Source organism: Lampetra planeri, chromosome 28 (assembly GCF_965212315.1).
Source record: "Lampetra planeri chromosome 28, kcLamPlan1.2.h2, whole genome shotgun sequence".
NCBI classification, from domain to species: Eukaryota; Metazoa; Chordata; class Hyperoartia; order Petromyzontiformes; family Petromyzontidae; genus Lampetra; species Lampetra planeri.
Window position 1 is genome coordinate 3,030,446 of NC_136134.1, and position 18,646 is coordinate 3,049,091.

The window sequence follows — 18,646 nt, forward strand, 5'->3', positions numbered from 1 at the left end:
CGATTCTGAGGTAATGGTGGATGGAGAAATAGTTGCAGTGTCTGCTGTAGGTGTTGTCGAAGAAAACGGTGATGTTGGTGATGTGGGTGATGTTGTTGAAAATGGAGACGTTGCTGGTGTTGAGACAGATTCAGTGCTTGGAGTTGTCGATTCTGAGTTAATGATGGATGGAGAAATAGTTGTGGTGTCTGACAGAGGTGTTGTTGAAGAAAACGGTGATGTTGGTGATGCCAATGATGTTGTTGACAATGGAGAATATGCACCTGATGTTGAAATCGTTTCTATATTTGAAGATATTGCAGTCGTTGATGTGAAAGGTGTTGTTGACAATGGAGATGTTGCGGCTGTTGAAACTGTTTCAGTACTTGAAGTTGTTGCTTCTGAGGTAACGGTGGATGTGGAAATCGTTGCAGTGTCTGCCGTAGGTGTTGTCGAAGACAACGGTGATGTTGGTGATGTGGATGATGCTGTCGACAATGGAGACGTTGTTGCTGCAGTTGAGACAGATTCAGTGCTCGAAGTTGTCGATTCTGAGGTAATGATGGATGGTGAAATAGTTGTAGTGTCTGACATAGGTGTTGTGGAAGAAAACGTTGTAGTCCGAGATGTGAATGGTGTTGACAATGGAGATGTTGTTGCTGCTGTTGAGACAGATTCAGTGCTTGAAGTTGTCGATTCTGAGGAAATGGTGGATGGAGAAATAGTTGTAGTGTCTGACATAGGTGTTGCCGAAGAAAACAGTGATGTTGGTGATGTGAATGATGTTGTTGAGAATGGAGAAGTTGTTGCTGCTGTTGAGACAGATTCAGTGCTTGAGGTTGTCGATTCTGAGGCAAGTGTGGATGCGGAAACAGTTGCAGTGTCTGCTGTAGGTGTTGTCGAAGAAAACGGTGATGTTGATGATGTGTGTGATGCTGTCGACAATGGAGATGTCGCTCCTGATGTTGCAACCGTTAGTATACTGGAAGTTGTTGCAGTCGCTGATGTAAATGGTGTTGTTGACAATGGGGAAGTTGCTGCTGCTGTTAAGACAGATTCAGTGCTTGAGGTTGTCGATTCTGAGGCAAGTGTGGATGCGGAAAAAGTTGCAGTGTCTGCTGTAGGTGTTGTCGAAGAAAACGGTGATGTTGGTGATGTGGATGATGCTGTCGACAATGGAGATGTCGCTCCTGATGTTGCGACCGTTAGTATACTGGAAGTTGTTGCAGTCGCTGATGTAAATGGTGTTGTTGACAATGGGGAAGTTGATGCTGCTGTTGAGACAGATTCAGTGCTTGAAGTTGTCGAGTCTGAGGTAATGGTGGATGGAGAAATAGTTGCAGTGTCTGCTGTAGGTGTTGTCGAAGAAAACGGTGATGTTGGTGATGTGGATGATGTTGTTGAAAATGGAGACGTTGTTGCTGCTGTTGAGACAGATTCAGTGCTCGAAGTTGTCGATTCTGAGGTAATGGTGGATGGAGAAATAGTTGCAGTGTCTGCTGTAGGTGTTGTCGAAGAAAACGGTGATGTTGGTGATGTGGATGATTCTGTCGACAATGGAGATGTCGCTCCTGATGTTGCGACCGTTAGTATACTGGAAGTTGTTGCAGTCGCTGATGTAAATGGTGTTGTTGACAATGGGGAAGTTGCTGCTGCTGTTGAGACAGATTCAGTGCTTGAAGTTGTCGATTCTGAGGTAATGGTGGATGGAGAAATAGTTGTGGTGTCTGACAGAGGTGTTGTTGAAGAAAACGGTGATGTTGGTGATGCCAATGATGTTGTTGACAATGGAGAATATGCACCTGATGTTGAAATCGTTTCTATATTTGAAGTTATTGCAGTCGTTGATGTGAAAGGTGTTATTGACAATGGAGATGTTGCGGCTGTTGAAACTGTTTCAGTACTTGAAGTTGTTGCTTCTGAGGTAACGGTGGATGTGGAAATCTTTGCAGTGTCTGCCGTAGGTGTTGTCGAAGACAACGGTGATGTTGGTGATGTGGATGCTGCTGTCGACAATGGAGACGTTGTTGCTGCTGTTGAGACAGATTCAGTGCTCGAAGTTGTCGATTCTGAGGTAATGATGGATGGTGAAATAGTTGTAGTGTCTGACATAGGTGTTGTGGAAGAAAACGTTGTAGTCCGAAATGTGAATGGTGTTGACAATGGAGATGTTGTTGCTGCTGTTGAGACAGATTCAGTGCTTGAAGTTGTCGATTCTGAGGAAATGGTGGATGGAGAAATAGTTGTAGTGTCTGACATAGGTGTTGCCGAAGAAAACAGTGATGTTGGTGATGTGAATGATGTTGTTGAGAATGGAGAAGTTGTTGCTGCTGTTGAGACAGATTCAGTGCTTGAGGTTGTCGATTCTGAGGCAAGTGTGGATGCGGAAACAGTTGCAGTGTCTGCTGTAGGTGTTGTCGAAGAAAACGGTGATGTTGATGATGTGTATGATGCTGTCGACAATGGAGATGTCGCTCCTGATGTTGCAACCGTTAGTATACTGGAAGTTGTTGCAGTCGCTGATGTAAATGGTGTTGTTGACAATGGGGAAGTTGATGCTGCTGTTGAGACAGATTCAGTGCTTGAAGTTGTCGAGTCTGAGGTAATGGTGGATGGAGAAATAGTTGCAGTGTCTGCTGTAGGTGTTGTCGAAGAAAACGGTGATGTTGGTGATGTGGATGATGTTGTTGAAAATGGAGACGTTGTTGCTGCTGTTGAGACAGATTCAGTGCTCAAAGTTGTCGATTCTGAGGTAATGGTGGATGGAGAAATAGTTGCAGTGTCTGCTGTAGGTGTTGTCGAAGAAAACGGTGATGTTGGTGATGTGAATGATTCTGTCGACAATGGAGATGTCGCTCCTGATGTTGCGACCGTTAGTATCCTGGAAGTTGTCGCAGTCGCTGATGTAAATGGTGTTGTTGACAATGGGGAAGTTGCTGCTGCTGTTGAGACAGATTCAGTGCTTGAAGTTGTCGATTCTGAGGTAATGGTGGATGGAGAAATAGTTGTGGTGTCTGACAGAGGTGTTGTTGAAGAAAACGGTGATGTTGGTGATGCCAATGATGTTGTTGACAATGGAGAATATGCACCTGATGTTGAAATCGTTTCTATATTTGAAGTTATTGCAGTCGTTGATGTGAAAGGTGTTGTTGACAATGGAGATGTTGCGGCTGTTGAAACTGTTTCAGTACTTGAAGCTGTTGCTTCTGAGGTAACGGTGGATGTGGAAATCGTTGCAGTGTCTGCCGTAGGTGTTGTCGAAGACAACGGTGATGTTGGTGATGTGGATGATGCTGTCGACAATGGAGACGTTGTTGCTGCTGTTGAGACAGATTCAGTGCTCGAAGTTGTCGATTCTGAGGTAATGGTGGATGGAGAAATAGTAGCAGTGTCTGCTGTAGGTGTTGTCGAAGAAAACGGTGATGTTGGTGATGTGGATGATGCTGTCGACAATGGAGACGTTGTTGCTGCTGTTGAGACAGATTCAGTGCTCGAAGTTGTCGATTCTGAGGTAATGGTGGATGGAGAAATAGTTGCAGTCTCTGACATAGGTGTTGTGGAAGAAAACGTTGTAGTCCGAGATGTGAATGGTGTTGACAATGGAGATGTTGTTGCTGCTGTTGAGACAGATTCAGTGCTTGAAGTTGTCGATTCTGAGGAAATGGTGGATGGAGAAATAGTTGTAGTGTCTGACATAGGTGTTGCTGAAGAAAACAGTGATGTTGGTGATGTGAATGATGTTGTTGAGAATGGAGAAGTTGTTGCTGCTGTTGAGACAGATTCAGTGCTTGAGGTTGTCGATTCTGAGGCAAGTGTGGATGCGGAAACAGTTGCAGTGTCTGCTGTAGGTGTTGTCGAAGAAAACGGTGATGTTGGTGATGTGGATGATGCTGTCGACAATGGAGATGTCGCTCCTGATGTTGCGACCGTTAGTATACTGGAAGTTGTTGCAGTCGCTGATGTAAATGGTGTTGTTGACAATGGGGAAGTTGCTGCTGCTGTTGAGACAGATTCAGTGCTTGAAGTTGTCGATTCTGAGGGAATGGTGGATGGAGAAATAGTTGTAGTGTCTGAAATAGGTGTTGTGGAAGAAAACGGTGAAGTTGGGGATGTCAATGATATTGTTGACAATGGAGAATATGCACCTGATGTTGATATCGTTTCTATATTTGAAGTTCTTGCAGTCGATGATGTGAAAGGTGTTGTTGACAATGGAGATGTTGCGGCTGTTGAAACTGTTTCAGTACTTGAAGTTGTTGCTTCTGAGGTAACGGTGGATGTGGAAATCGTTGCAGTGTCTGCCGTAGGTGTTGTCGAAGAAAACGGTGATGTTGATGATGTGTATGATGCTGTCGACAATGGAGATGTCGCTCCTGATGTTGCAACCGTTAGTATACTGGAAGTTGTTGCAGTCGCTGATGTAAATGGTGTTGTTGACAATGGGGAAGTTGCTGCTGCTGGTGAGACAGATTCAGTGCTTGAAGTTGTCGAGTCTGAGGTAATGGTGGATGGTGAAATAGTTGCAGTGCCTGCTTTAGGTGTTGTCGAAGAAAATGGTGATGTTGGTGATGTGGGTGATGTTGTTGAAAATGGAGACGTTGCTGCTGATGAGACAGATTCAGTGCTTGAAGTTGTCGTTTCTGAGGTAATGATGGATGGTGAAATAGTTGTAGTGTCTGACATAGGTGTTGTGGAAGAAAACGTTGTAGTCCGAGATGTGAATGGTGTTGACAATGGAGATGTTGTTGCTGCTGTTGAGACAGATTCAGTGCTTGAAGTTGTCGATTCTGAGAAAATGGTGGATGGAGAAATAGTTGTAGTGTCTGACATAGGTGTTGCCGAAGAAAACAGTGATGTTGGTGATGTGAATGATGTTGTTGAGAATGGAGAAGTTGTTGCTGCTGTTGAGACAGATTCAGTGCTTGAGGTTGTCGATTCTGAGGCAAGTGTGGATGCGGAAACAGTTGCAGTGTCTGCTGTAGGTGTTGTCGAAGAAAACGGTGATGTTGGTGATGTGGATGATGCTGTCGACAATGGAGATGTCGCTCCTGATGCTGCGACCGTTAGTATACTGGAAGTTGTTGCAGTCGCTGATGTAAATGGTGTTGTTGACAATGGGGAAGTTGCTGCTGCTGTTGAGACGGATTCAGTGCTTGAAGTTGTCGATTCTGAGGGAATGGTGGATGGAGAAATAGTTGCATTGTCTGCTGTAGGTGTTGTCGAAGAAAACGGTGAAGTTGGTGATGTCAATGATGTTGTTGACAATGGAGACGTTGCTGCTGTTGAGACAGATTCAGTGCTTGAAGTTGTCGTTTCTGAGGTAATGATGGATGGTGAAATAGTTGTAGTGTCTGACATAGGTGTTGTGGAAGAAAACGTTGTAGTCCGAGATGTGAATGGTGTTGACAATGGAGATGTTGTTTCTGCTGTTGAGACAGATTCAGTGCTTGAAGTTGTCGATTCTGAGGAAATGGTGGATGGAGAAATAGTTGTAGTGTCTGACATAGGTGTTGCCGAAGAAAACAGTGATGTTGGTGATGTGAATGATGTTGTTGAGAATGGAGAAGTTGTTGCTGCTGTTGAGACAGATTCAGTGCTTGAAGTTGTCGATTCTGAAGGAATGGTGGATGGAGAAATAGTTGCAGTGTCTGAAATAGGTGTTGTGGAAGAAAACGGTGAAGTTGGTGATGTCAATGATGTTGTTGACAATGGAGAATATGCACCTGATGTTGATATCGTTTCTATATTTGAAGTTCTTGCAGTCGTTGATGTGAAAGGTGTTGTTGACAATGGAGATGTTGCGGCTGTTGAAACTGTTTCAGTACTTGAAATTGTTGCTTCTGAGGTAACGGTGGATGTGGAAATCGTTGCAGTGTCTGCCGTAGGTGTTGTCGAAGAAAACGGTGATGTTGATGATGTGGATGATGCTGTCGACAATGGAGATGTCGCTCCTGATGTTGCAACCGTTAGTATACTGGAAGTTGTTGCAGTCGCTGATGTAAATGGTGTTGTTGACAATGGGGAAGTTGCGGCTGCTGTTGAGACAGATTCAGTGCTTGAAGTTGTCGAGTCTGTGGTAATGGTGGATGGGGAAACAGTTGTAGTATGTGACATAGGTGTTGTCGAAGAAAACAGTGATGTTGGTGATGTGAATGATGTTGTTGAAAATGGAGACGTTGTTGCTGCTGTTGAGACAGATTCGCTGCTTGAAGTTGTCGATTCTGAGGTAATGGTGGATGGAGAAATAGATGTGGTGTCTGGCATAGTTGTTGTTGAAGAAAACGTTGTAGTCGGAGATGTGAATGATGTTGCTGACAATGGAGACGTTGTTGTTGCTGTTGAGACAGATTCAGTGCTTGAAGTTGTCGATTCTGAGGGAATGGTGGATGGAGAAATAGTTGTAGTGTCTGAAATAGGTGTTGTGGAAGAAAACGGTGATGTTGGTGATGTCAATGATGTTGTTGACAATGGAGAATATGCACCTGATGTTGATATCGTTTCTATATTTGAAGTTCTTGCAGTCGTTGATGTGAAAGGTGTTGTTGACAATGGAGATGTTGCGGCTGTTGAAACTGTTTCTGTACTTGAAGTTGCTGCTTCTGAGGAAACGGTGGATGTGGAAATCGTTGCAGTGTCTGCCGTAGGCGTTGTCGAAGAAAACGGTGATGTTGATGATGTGGATGATGCTGTCAACAATGGAGATGTCGCTCCTGATGTTGCAACCGTTAGTATACTGGAAGTTGTTGCAGTCGCTGATGTAAATGGTGTTGTTGACAACGGGGAAGTTGCTGCTGCTGTTGAGACAGATTCAGTGCTTGAAGTTGTCGACTCTGAGGTAATAGTGGATGGAGAAATAGTTGCAATGTCTGCTGTAGGTGTTGTCGAAGAAAACGGTGATGTTGGTGATGTGGATGATGTTGTTGAAAATGGAGACGTTGTTGCTGCTGTTGAGACAGATTCAGTGCTCGAAGTTGTCGATTCTGAGGTAATGGTGGATGGAACAATAGTTGCAGTGTCTGCTGTAGGTATTGTCGACGAAAACGGTGATGTTGATGATGTGGATGATGCTGTCGACAATGGAGATGTCGCTCTTGATGTTGCAACCGTTAGTATACTGGAAGTTGTTGCAGTCGCTGATGTAAATGGTGTTGTTGACAATGGGTAAGTTGCTGCTGCTGTTGAGACAGTTTCAGTGCTCGAAGTTGTCGATTCTGTGGTAATGGTGGATGGGGAAACAGTTGTAGTATCTGACATAGGTGTTGTCGAAGAAAACAGTGATGTTGGTGATGTGAATGATGTTGTTGGAAATGGAGACGTTGTTGCTGCTGTTGAGACAGATTCAGTGCTCGAAGTTGTCGATTCTGAGGTAATGATGGATGGAGAAATAGTTGCAGTGTCTGCTGTAGGTGTTGTCGACGAAAACGGTGATGTTGGTGATGTGGATGATGCTGTCGACAATGGAGATGTCGCTCCTGATGTTGCAACCGTTAGTATACTGGAAGTTGTTGCAGTCGCTGATGTAAATGGTGTTGTTGACAATGGGTAAGTTGCTGCTGCTGTTGAGACAGTTTCAGTGCTCGAAGTTGTCGATTCTGTGGTAATGGTGGATGGGGAAACAGTTGTAGTATCTGACATAGGTGTTGTCGAAGAAAACAGTGATGTTGGTGATGTGAATGATGTTGTTGAAAATGGAGACGTTGTTGCTGCTGTTGAGACAGATTCGGTGCTTGAAGTTGTCGATTCTGAGGTAATGATGGATGGTGAAATAGTTGTAGTGTCTGACATAGGTGTTGTGGAAAAAAACGTTGTAGTCCGAGATGTGAATGGTGTTGACAATGGAGATGTTGTTGCTGCTGTTGAGACAGATTCAGTGCTTGAAGTTGTCGATTCTGAGAAAATGGTGGATGGAGAAATAGTTGCAGTGTCTGCTGTAGGTGTTGTCGAAGAAAACGGTGATGTTGGTGATGTGGATGATGTTGTTGAAAATGGAGACGTTGTTGCTGCTGTTGAGACAGATTCAGTGCTCGAAGTTGTCGATTCTGAGGTAATGGTGGATGGAGAAATAGTTGCAGTGTCTGCTGTAGGTGTTGTCGAAGAAAACGGTGATGTTGGTGATGTGGATGATTCTGTCGACAATGGAGATGTCGCTCCTGTTGTTGCGACCGTTAGTATCCTGGAAGTTGTTGCAGTCGCTGATGTAAATGGTGTTGTTGACAATGGGGAAGTTGCTGCTGCTGTTGAGACAGATTCAGTGCTTGAAGTTGTCGATTCTGAGGTAATGGTGGATGGAGAAATAGTTGTGGTGTCTGACAGAGGTGTTGTTGAAGAAAACGGTGATGTTGGTGATGCCAATGATGTTGTTGACAATGGAGAATATGCACCTGATGTTGAAATCGTTTCTATATTTGAAGATATTGCAGTCGTTGATGTGAAAGGTGTTGTTGACAATGGAGATGTTGCGGCTGTTGAAACTGTTTCAGTACTTGAAGTTGTTGCTTCTGAGGTAACGGTGGATGTGGAAATCGTTGCAGTGTCTGCCGTAGGTGTTGTCGAAGACAACGGTGATGTTGGTGATGTGGATGATGCTGTCGACAATGGAGACGTTGTTGCTGCAGTTGAGACAGATTCAGTGCTCGAAGTTGTCGATTCTGAGGTAATGATGGATGGTGAAATAGTTGTAGTGTCTGACATAGGTGTTGTGGAAGAAAACGTTGTAGTCCGAGATGTGAATGGTGTTGACAATGGAGATGTTGTTGCTGCTGTTGAGACAGATTCAGTGCTTGAAGTTGTCGATTCTGAGGAAATGGTGGATGGAGAAATAGTTGTAGTGTCTGACATAGGTGTTGCCGAAGAAAACAGTGATGTTGGTGATGTGAATGATGTTGTTGAGAATGGAGAAGTTGTTGCTGCTGTTGAGACAGATTCAGTGCTTGAGGTTGTCGATTCTGAGGCAAGTGTGGATGCGGAAACAGTTGCAGTGTCTGCTGTAGGTGTTGTCGAAGAAAACGGTGATGTTGATGATGTGTGTGATGCTGTCGACAATGGAGATGTCGCTCCTGATGTTGCAACCGTTAGTATACTGGAAGTTGTTGCAGTCGCTGATGTAAATGGTGTTGTTGACAATGGGGAAGTTGCTGCTGCTGTTAAGACAGATTCAGTGCTTGAGGTTGTCGATTCTGAGGCAAGTGTGGATGCGGAAAAAGTTGCAGTGTCTGCTGTAGGTGTTGTCGAAGAAAACGGTGATGTTGGTGATGTGGATGATGCTGTCGACAATGGAGATGTCGCTCCTGATGTTGCGACCGTTAGTATACTGGAAGTTGTTGCAGTCGCTGATGTAAATGGTGTTGTTGACAATGGGGAAGTTGATGCTGCTGTTGAGAAAGATTCAGTGCTTGAAGTTGTCGAGTCTGAGGTAATGGTGGATGGAGAAATAGTTGCAGTGTCTGCTGTAGGTGTTGTCGAAGAAAACGGTGATGTTGGTGATGTGGATGATGTTGTTGAAAATGGAGACGTTGTTGCTGCTGTTGAGACAGATTCAGTGCTCGAAGTTGTCGATTCTGAGGTAATGGTGGATGGAGAAATAGTTGCAGTGTCTGCTGTAGGTGTTGTCGAAGAAAACGGTGATGTTGGTGATGTGGATGATTCTGTCGACAATGGAGATGTCGCTCCTGATGTTGCGACCGTTAGTATACTGGAAGTTGTTGCAGTCGCTGATGTAAATGGTGTTGTTGACAATGGGGAAGTTGCTGCTGCTGTTGAGACAGATTCAGTGCTTGAAGTTGTCGATTCTGAGGTAATGGTGGATGGAGAAATAGTTGTGGTGTCTGACAGAGGTGTTGTTGAAGAAAACGGTGATGTTGGTGATGCCAATGATGTTGTTGACAATGGAGAATATGCACCTGATGTTGAAATCGTTTCTATATTTGAAGTTATTGCAGTCGTTGATGTGAAAGGTGTTATTGACAATGGAGATGTTGCGGCTGTTGAAACTGTTTCAGTACTTGAAGTTGTTGCTTCTGAGGTAACGGTGGATGTGGAAATCTTTGCAGTGTCTGCCGTAGGTGTTGTCGAAGACAACGGTGATGTTGGTGATGTGGATGCTGCTGTCGACAATGGAGACGTTGTTGCTGCTGTTGAGACAGATTCAGTGCTCGAAGTTGTCGATTCTGAGGTAATGATGGATGGTGAAATAGTTGTAGTGTCTGACATAGGTGTTGTGGAAGAAAACGTTGTAGTCCGAAATGTGAATGGTGTTGACAATGGAGATGTTGTTGCTGCTGTTGAGACAGATTCAGTGCTTGAAGTTGTCGATTCTGAGGAAATGGTGGATGGAGAAATAGTTGTAGTGTCTGACATAGGTGTTGCCGAAGAAAACAGTGATGTTGGTGATGTGAATGATGTTGTTGAGAATGGAGAAGTTGTTGCTGCTGTTGAGACAGATTCAGTGCTTGAGGTTGTCGATTCTGAGGCAAGTGTGGATGCGGAAACAGTTGCAGTGTCTGCTGTAGGTGTTGTCGAAGAAAACGGTGATGTTGATGATGTGTATGATGCTGTCGACAATGGAGATGTCGCTCCTGATGTTGCAACCGTTAGTATACTGGAAGTTGTTGCAGTCGCTGATGTAAATGGTGTTGTTGACAATGGGGAAGTTGATGCTGCTGTTGAGACAGATTCAGTGCTTGAAGTTGTCGAGTCTGAGGTAATGGTGGATGGAGAAATAGTTGCAGTGTCTGCTGTAGGTGTTGTCGAAGAAAACGGTGATGTTGGTGATGTGGATGATGTTGTTGAAAATGGAGACGTTGTTGCTGCTGTTGAGACAGATTCAGTGCTCGAAGTTGTCGATTCTGAGGTAATGGTGGATGGAGAAATAGTTGCAGTGTCTGCTGTAGGTGTTGTCGAAGAAAACGGTGATGTTGGTGATGTGAATGATTCTGTCGACAATGGAGATGTCGCTCCTGATGTTGCGACCGTTAGTATCCTGGAAGTTGTCACAGTCGCTGATGTAAATGGTGTTGTTGACAATGGGGAAGTTGCTGCTGCTGTTGAGACAGATTCAGTGCTTGAAGTTGTCGATTCTGAGGTAATGGTGGATGGAGAAATAGTTGTGGTGTCTGACAGAGGTGTTGTTGAAGAAAACGGTGATGTTGGTGATGCCAATGATGTTGTTGACAATGGAGAATATGCACCTGATGTTGAAATCGTTTCTATATTTGAAGTTATTGCAGTCGTTGATGTGAAAGGTGTTGTTGACAATGGAGATGTTGCGGCTGTTGAAACTGTTTCAGTACTTGAAGCTGTTGCTTCTGAGGTAACGGTGGATGTGGAAATCGTTGCAGTGTCTGCCGTAGGTGTTGTCGAAGACAACGGTGATGTTGGTGATGTGGATGATGCTGTCGACAATGGAGACGTTGTTGCTGCTGTTGAGACAGATTCAGTGCTCGAAGTTGTCGATTCTGAGGTAATGGTGGATGGAGAAATAGTAGCAGTGTCTGCTGTAGGTGTTGTCGAAGAAAACGGTGATGTTGGTGATGTGGATGATGCTGTAGACAATGGAGACGTTGTTGCTGCTGTTGAGACAGATTCAGTGCTCGAAGTTGTCGATTCTGAGGTAATGGTGGATGGAGAAATAGTTGCAGTCTCTGACATAGGTGTTGTGGAAGAAAACGTTGTAGTCCGAGATGTGAATGGTGTTGACAATGGAGATGTTGTTGCTGCTGTTGAGACAGATTCAGTGCTTGAAGTTGTCGATTCTGAGGAAATGGTGGATGGAGAAATAGTTGTAGTGTCTGACATAGGTGTTGCTGAAGAAAACAGTGATGTTGGTGATGTGAATGATGTTGTTGAGAATGGAGAAGTTGTTGCTGCTGTTGAGACAGATTCAGTGCTTGAGGTTGTCGATTCTGAGGCAAGTGTGGATGCGGAAACAGTTGCAGTGTCTGCTGTAGGTGTTGTCGAAGAAAACGGTGATGTTGGTGATGTGGATGATGCTGTCGACAATGGAGATGTCGCTCCTGATGTTGCGACCGTTAGAATACTGGAAGTTGTTGCAGTCGCTGATGTAAATGGTGTTGTTGACAATGGGGAAGTTGCTGCTGCTGTTGAGACAGATTCAGTGCTTGAAGTTGTCGATTCTGAGGGAATGGTGGATGGAGAAATAGTTGTAGTGTCTGAAATAGGTGTTGTGGAAGAAAACGGTGAAGTTGGGGATGTCAATGATATTGTTGACAATGGAGAATATGCACCTGATGTTGATATCGTTTCTATATTTGAAGTTCTTGCAGTCGATGATGTGAAAGGTGTTGTTGACAATGGAGATGTTGCGGCTGTTGAAACTGTTTCAGTACTTGAAGTTGTTGCTTCTGAGGTAACGGTGGATGTGGAAATCGTTGCAGTGTCTGCCGTAGGTGTTGTCGAAGAAAACGGTGATGTTGATGATGTGTATGATGCTGTCGACAATGGAGATGTCGCTCCTGATGTTGCAACCGTTAGTATACTGGAAGTTGTTGCAGTCGCTGATGTAAATGGTGTTGTTGACAATGGGGAAGTTGCTGCTGCTGGTGAGACAGATTCAGTGCTTGAAGTTGTCGAGTCTGAGGTAATGGTGGATGGTGAAATAGTTGCAGTGCCTGCTTTAGGTGTTGTCGAAGAAAATGGTGATGTTGGTGATGTGGGTGATGTTGTTGAAAATGGAGACGTTGCTGCTGATGAGACAGATTCAGTGCTTGAAGTTGTCGTTTCTGAGGTAATGATGGATGGTGAAATAGTTGTAGTGTCTGACATAGGTGTTGTGGAAGAAAACGTTGTAGTCCGAGATGTGAATGGTGTTGACAATGGAGATGTTGTTGCTGCTGTTGAGACAGATTCAGTGCTTGAAGTTGTCGATTCTGAGAAAATGGTGGATGGAGAAATAGTTGTAGTGTCTGACATAGGTGTTGCCGAAGAAAACAGTGATGTTGGTGATGTGAATGATGTTGTTGAGAATGGAGAAGTTGTTGCTGCTGTTGAGACAGATTCAGTGCTTGAGGTTGTCGATTCTGAGGCAAGTGTGGATGCGGAAACAGTTGCAGTGTCTGCTGTAGGTGTTGTCGAAGAAAACGGTGATGTTGGTGATGTGGATGATGCTGTCGACAATGGAGATGTCGCTCCTGATGCTGCGACCGTTAGTATACTGGAAGTTGTTGCAGTCGCTGATGTAAATGGTGTTGTTGACAATGGGGAAGTTGCTGCTGCTGTTGAGACGGATTCAGTGCTTGAAGTTGTCGATTCTGAGGGAATGGTGGATGGAGAAATAGTTGCATTGTCTGCTGTAGGTGTTGTCGAAGAAAACGGTGAAGTTGGTGATGTCAATGATGTTGTTGACAATGGAGACGTTGCTGCTGTTGAGACAGATTCAGTGCTTGAAGTTGTCGTTTCTGAGGTAATGATGGATGGTGAAATAGTTGTAGTGTCTGACATAGGTGTTGTGGAAGAAAACGTTGTAGTCCGAGATGTGAATGGTGTTGACAATGGAGATGTTGTTTCTGCTGTTGAGACAGATTCAGTGCTTGAAGTTGTCGATTCTGAGGAAATGGTGGATGGAGAAATAGTTGTAGTGTCTGACATAGGTGTTGCCGAAGAAAACAGTGATGTTGGTGATGTGAATGATGTTGTTGAGAATGGAGAAGTTGTTGCTGCTGTTGAGACAGATTCAGTGCTTGAGGTTGTCAATTCTGAGGCAAGTGTGGATGCGGAAACAGTTGCAGTGTCTGCTGTAGGTGTTGTCGAAGAAAACGGTGATGTTGGTGATGTGGATGATGCTGTCGACAATGGAGATGTCGCTCCTGATGCTGCGACCGTTAGTATACTGGAAGTTGTTGCAGTCGCTGATGTAAATGGTGTTGTTGACAATAGGGAAGTTGCTGCTGCTGTTGAGACGGATTCAGTGCTTGAAGTTGTCGATTCTGAAGGAATGGTGGATGGAGAAATAGTTGCAGTGTCTGAAATAGGTGTTGTGGAAGAAAACGGTGAAGTTGGTGATGTCAATGATGTTGTTGACAATGGAGAATATGCACCTGATGTTGATATCGTTTCTATATTTGAAGTTCTTGCAGTCGTTGATGTGAAAGGTGTTGTTGACAATGGAGATGTTGCGGCTGTTGAAACTGTTTCAGTACTTGAAATTGTTGCTTCTGAGGTAACGGTGGATGTGGAAATCGTTGCAGTGTCTGCCGTAGGTGTTGTCGAAGAAAACGGTGATGTTGATGATGTGTATGATGCTGTCGACAATGGAGATGTCGCTCCTGATGTTGCAACCGTTAGTATACTGGAAGTTGTTGCAGTCGCTGATGTAAATGGTGTTGTTGACAATGGGGAAGTTGCTGCTGCTGTTGAGACAGATTCAGTGCTCGAAGTTGTCGATTCTGAGGTAATGGTGGATGGAGAAATAGTTGCAGTGTCTGCTGTCGGTGTTGTCGAAGAAAACGGTAATGTTGGTGATGTGGATGATGCTGTCGACAATGGAGACGTTGTTGCTGCTGTTGAGACAGATTCAGTGCTCGAAGTTGTCGATTCTGAGGTAATGGTGGATGGAGAAATAGTTGCAGTGTCTGCTGTAGGTGTTGTCGAAGAAAACGGTGATGTTGGTGATGTGGGTGATGTTGTTGAAAATGGAGACGTTGCTGGTGTTGAGACAGATTCAGTGCTTGGAGTTGTCGATTCTGAGTTAATGATGGATGGAGAAATAGTTGTGGTGTCTGACAGAGGTGTTGTTGAAGAAAACGGTGATGTTGGTGATGCCAATGATGTTGTTGACAATGGAGAATATGCACCTGATGTTGAAATCGTTTCTATATTTGAAGATATTGCAGTCGTTGATGTGAAAGGTGTTGTTGACAATGGAGATGTTGCGGCTGTTGAAACTGTTTCAGTACTTGAAGTTGTTGCTTCTGAGGTAACGGTGGATGTGGAAATCGTTGCAGTGTCTGCCGTAGGTGTTGTCGAAGACAACGGTGATGTTGGTGATGTGGATGATGCTGTCGACAATGGAGACGTTGTTGCTGCAGTTGAGACAGATTCAGTGCTCGAAGTTGTCGATTCTGAGGTAATGATGGATGGTGAAATAGTTGTAGTGTCTGACATAGGTGTTGTGGAAGAAAACGTTGTAGTCCGAGATGTGAATGGTGTTGACAATGGAGATGTTGTTGCTGCTGTTGAGACAGATTCAGTGCTTGAAGTTGTCGATTCTGAGGAAATGGTGGATGGAGAAATAGTTGTAGTGTCTGACATAGGTGTTGCCGAAGAAAACAGTGATGTTGGTGATGTGAATGATGTTGTTGAGAATGGAGAAGTTGTTGCTGCTGTTGAGACAGATTCAGTGCTTGAGGTTGTCGATTCTGAGGCAAGTGTGGATGCGGAAACAGTTGCAGTGTCTGCTGTAGGTGTTGTCGAAGAAAACGGTGATGTTGATGATGTGTGTGATGCTGTCGACAATGGAGATGTCGCTCCTGATGTTGCAACCGTTAGTATACTGGAAGTTGTTGCAGTCGCTGATGTAAATGGTGTTGTTGACAATGGGGAAGTTGCTGCTGCTGTTAAGACAGATTCAGTGCTTGAGGTTGTCGATTCTGAGGCAAGTGTGGATGCGGAAAAAGTTGCAGTGTCTGCTGTAGGTGTTGTCGAAGAAAACGGTGATGTTGGTGATGTGGATGATGCTGTCGACAATGGAGATGTCGCTCCTGATGTTGCGACCGTTAGTATACTGGAAGTTGTTGCAGTCGCTGATGTAAATGGTGTTGTTGACAATGGGGAAGTTGATGCTGCTGTTGAGACAGATTCAGTGCTTGAAGTTGTCGAGTCTGAGGTAATGGTGGATGGAGAAATAGTTGCAGTGTCTGCTGTAGGTGTTGTCGAAGAAAACGGTGATGTTGGTGATGTGGATGATGTTGTTGAAAATGGAGACGTTGTTGCTGCTGTTGAGACAGATTCAGTGCTCGAAGTTGTCGATTCTGAGGTAATGGTGGATGGAGAAATAGTTGCAGTGTCTGCTGTAGGTGTTGTCGAAGAAAACGGTGATGTTGGTGATGTGGATGATTCTGTCGACAATGGAGATGTCGCTCCTGATGTTGCGACCGTTAGTATACTGGAAGTTGTTGCAGTCGCTGATGTAAATGGTGTTGTTGACAATGGGGAAGTTGCTGCTGCTGTTGAGACAGATTCAGTGCTTGAAGTTGTCGATTCTGAGGTAATGGTGGATGGAGAAATAGTTGTGGTGTCTGACAGAGGTGTTGTTGAAGAAAACGGTGATGTTGGTGATGCCAATGATGTTGTTGACAATGGAGAATATGCACCTGATGTTGAAATCGTTTCTATATTTGAAGTTATTGCAGTCGTTGATGTGAAAGGTGTTATTGACAATGGAGATGTTGCGGCTGTTGAAACTGTTTCAGTACTTGAAGTTGTTGCTTCTGAGGTAACGGTGGATGTGGAAATCTTTGCAGTGTCTGCCGTAGGTGTTGTCGAAGACAACGGTGATGTTGGTGATGTGGATGCTGCTGTCGACAATGGAGACGTTGTTGCTGCTGTTGAGACAGATTCAGTGCTCGAAGTTGTCGATTCTGAGGTAATGATGGATGGTGAAATAGTTGTAGTGTCTGACATAGGTGTTGTGGAAGAAAACGTTGTAGTCCGAAATGTGAATGGTGTTGACAATGGAGATGTTGTTGCTGCTGTTGAGACAGATTCAGTGCTTGAAGTTGTCGATTCTGAGGAAATGGTGGATGGAGAAATAGTTGTAGTGTCTGACATAGGTGTTGCCGAAGAAAACAGTGATGTTGGTGATGTGAATGATGTTGTTGAGAATGGAGAAGTTGTTGCTGCTGTTGAGACAGATTCAGTGCTTGAGGTTGTCGATTCTGAGGCAAGTGTGGATGCGGAAACAGTTGCAGTGTCTGCTGTAGGTGTTGTCGAAGAAAACGGTGATGTTGATGATGTGTATGATGCTGTCGACAATGGAGATGTCGCTCCTGATGTTGCAACCGTTAGTATACTGGAAGTTGTTGCAGTCGCTGATGTAAATGGTGTTGTTGACAATGGGGAAGTTGATGCTGCTGTTGAGACAGATTCAGTGCTTGAAGTTGTCGAGTCTGAGGTAATGGTGGATGGAGAAATAGTTGCAGTGTCTGCTGTAGGTGTTGTCGAAGAAAACGGTGATGTTGGTGATGTGGATGATGTTGTTGAAAATGGAGACGTTGTTGCTGCTGTTGAGACAGATTCAGTGCTCAAAGTTGTCGATTCTGAGGTAATGGTGGATGGAGAAATAGTTGCAGTGTCTGCTGTAGGTGTTGTCGAAGAAAACGGTGATGTTGGTGATGTGAATGATTCTGTCGACAATGGAGATGTCGCTCCTGATGTTGCGACCGTTAGTATCCTGGAAGTTGTCGCAGTCGCTGATGTAAATGGTGTTGTTGACAATGGGGAAGTTGCTGCTGCTGTTGAGACAGATTCAGTGCTTGAAGTTGTCGATTCTGAGGTAATGGTGGATGGAGAAATAGTTGTGGTGTCTGACAGAGGTGTTGTTGAAGAAAACGGTGATGTTGGTGATGCCAATGATGTTGTTGACAATGGAGAATATGCACCTGATGTTGAAATCGTTTCTATATTTGAAGTTATTGCAGTCGTTGATGTGAAAGGTGTTGTTGACAATGGAGATGTTGCGGCTGTTGAAACTGTTTCAGTACTTGAAGCTGTTGCTTCTGAGGTAACGGTGGATGTGGAAATCGTTGCAGTGTCTGCCGTAGGTGTTGTCGAAGACAACGGTGATGTTGGTGATGTGGATGATGCTGTCGACAATGGAGACGTTGTTGCTGCTGTTGAGACAGATTCAGTGCTCGAAGTTGTCGATTCTGAGGTAATGGTGGATGGAGAAATAGTAGCAGTGTCTGCTGTAGGTGTTGTCGAAGAAAACGGTGATGTTGGTGATGTGGATGATGCTGTCGACAATGGAGACGTTGTTGCTGCTGTTGAGACAGATTCAGTGCTCGAAGTTGTCGATTCTGAGGTAATGGTGGATGGAGAAATAGTTGCAGTCTCTGACATAGGTGTTGTGGAAGAAAACGTTGTAGTCCGAGATGTGAATGGTGTTGACAATGGAGATGTTGTTGCTGCTGTTGAGACAGATTCAGTGCTTGAAGTTGTCGATTCTGAGGAAATGGTGGATGGAGAAATAGTTGTAGTGTCTGACATAGGTGTTGCTGAAGAAAACAGTGATGTTGGTGATGTGAATGATGTTGTTGAGAATGGAGAAGTTGTTGCTGCTGTTGAGACAGATTCAGTGCTTGAGGTTGTCGATTCTGAGGCAAGTGTGGATGCGGAAACAGTTGCAGTGTCTGCTGTAGGTGTTGTCGAAGAAAACGGTGATGTTGGTGATGTGGATGATGCTGTCGACAATGGAGATGTCGCTCCTGATGTTGCGACCGTTAGTATACTGGAAGTTGTTGCAGTCGCTGATGTAAATGGTGTTGTTGACAATGGGGAAGTTGCTGCTGCTGTTGAGACAGATTCAGTGCTTGAAGTTGTCGATTCTGAGGGAATGGTGGATGGAGAAATAGTTGTAGTGTCTGAAATAGGTGTTGTGGAAGAAAACGGTGAAGTTGGGGATGTCAATGATATTGTTGACAATGGAGAATATGCA

At 44.4% G+C, this 18,646-nt stretch overlaps 3 protein-coding genes across 3 annotated transcripts; all 3 read right to left on the reverse strand.

Moving 5' to 3' along the window:
- Positions 1–358: 358 nt before the first annotated feature.
- LOC144728253 (uncharacterized) lies at positions 359–2,091 on the reverse strand. Its single transcript, XM_078607560.1, has 2 exons — positions 890–2,091; positions 359–416 (listed from the first exon to the last, which is right to left on the reverse strand). Exons 1-2 carry the CDS (start codon positions 2,089–2,091, stop codon positions 359–361), a joined length of 1,260 nt encoding a protein of 419 aa, XP_078463686.1.
- A 2,128-nt stretch (positions 2,092–4,219) lies between these two features.
- Positions 4,220–8,389, reverse strand: LOC144728254 (uncharacterized). The gene is made up of 2 exons (XM_078607561.1): positions 5,768–8,389; positions 4,220–4,277 (listed from the first exon to the last, which is right to left on the reverse strand). The coding sequence occupies exons 1-2, from the start codon at positions 7,762–7,764 to the stop codon at positions 4,220–4,222; spliced, it is 2,055 nt and encodes a 684-aa protein (XP_078463687.1). The 5' UTR covers positions 7,765–8,389.
- Positions 8,390–13,682: 5,293 nt separating this feature from the next.
- Positions 13,683–18,051, reverse strand: LOC144728255 (uncharacterized). Its single transcript, XM_078607562.1, has 2 exons — positions 16,894–18,051; positions 13,683–13,688 (listed from the first exon to the last, which is right to left on the reverse strand). Exons 1-2 carry the CDS (start codon positions 18,049–18,051, stop codon positions 13,683–13,685), a joined length of 1,164 nt encoding a protein of 387 aa, XP_078463688.1.
- Between the last annotated feature and the right edge of the window lie 595 nt (positions 18,052–18,646).

Coding starts and splice junctions, on each gene's coding strand:
- LOC144728253 (XM_078607560.1), bottom strand. CDS start 2,091: ATGTCAGACACTACAACTATTTCACCATCCATCATTACCTCAGAATCG. Junction 417..889: donor CACACATCATCAACATCACC/GTTTTCTTCGAC, acceptor CACCTACGGCAG/ACACTGCAACGATTTCCACA.
- LOC144728254 (XM_078607561.1), bottom strand. CDS start 7,764: ATGTCAGACACTACAACTATTTCACCATCCATCATTACCTCAGAATCG. Junction 4,278..5,767: donor ACAGCCGCAACATCTCCATT/GTCAACAACACC, acceptor CACCTACGGCAG/ACACTGCAACGATTTCCACA.
- LOC144728255 (XM_078607562.1), bottom strand. CDS start 18,051: ATGTCAGAGACTGCAACTATTTCTCCATCCACCATTACCTCAGAATCG.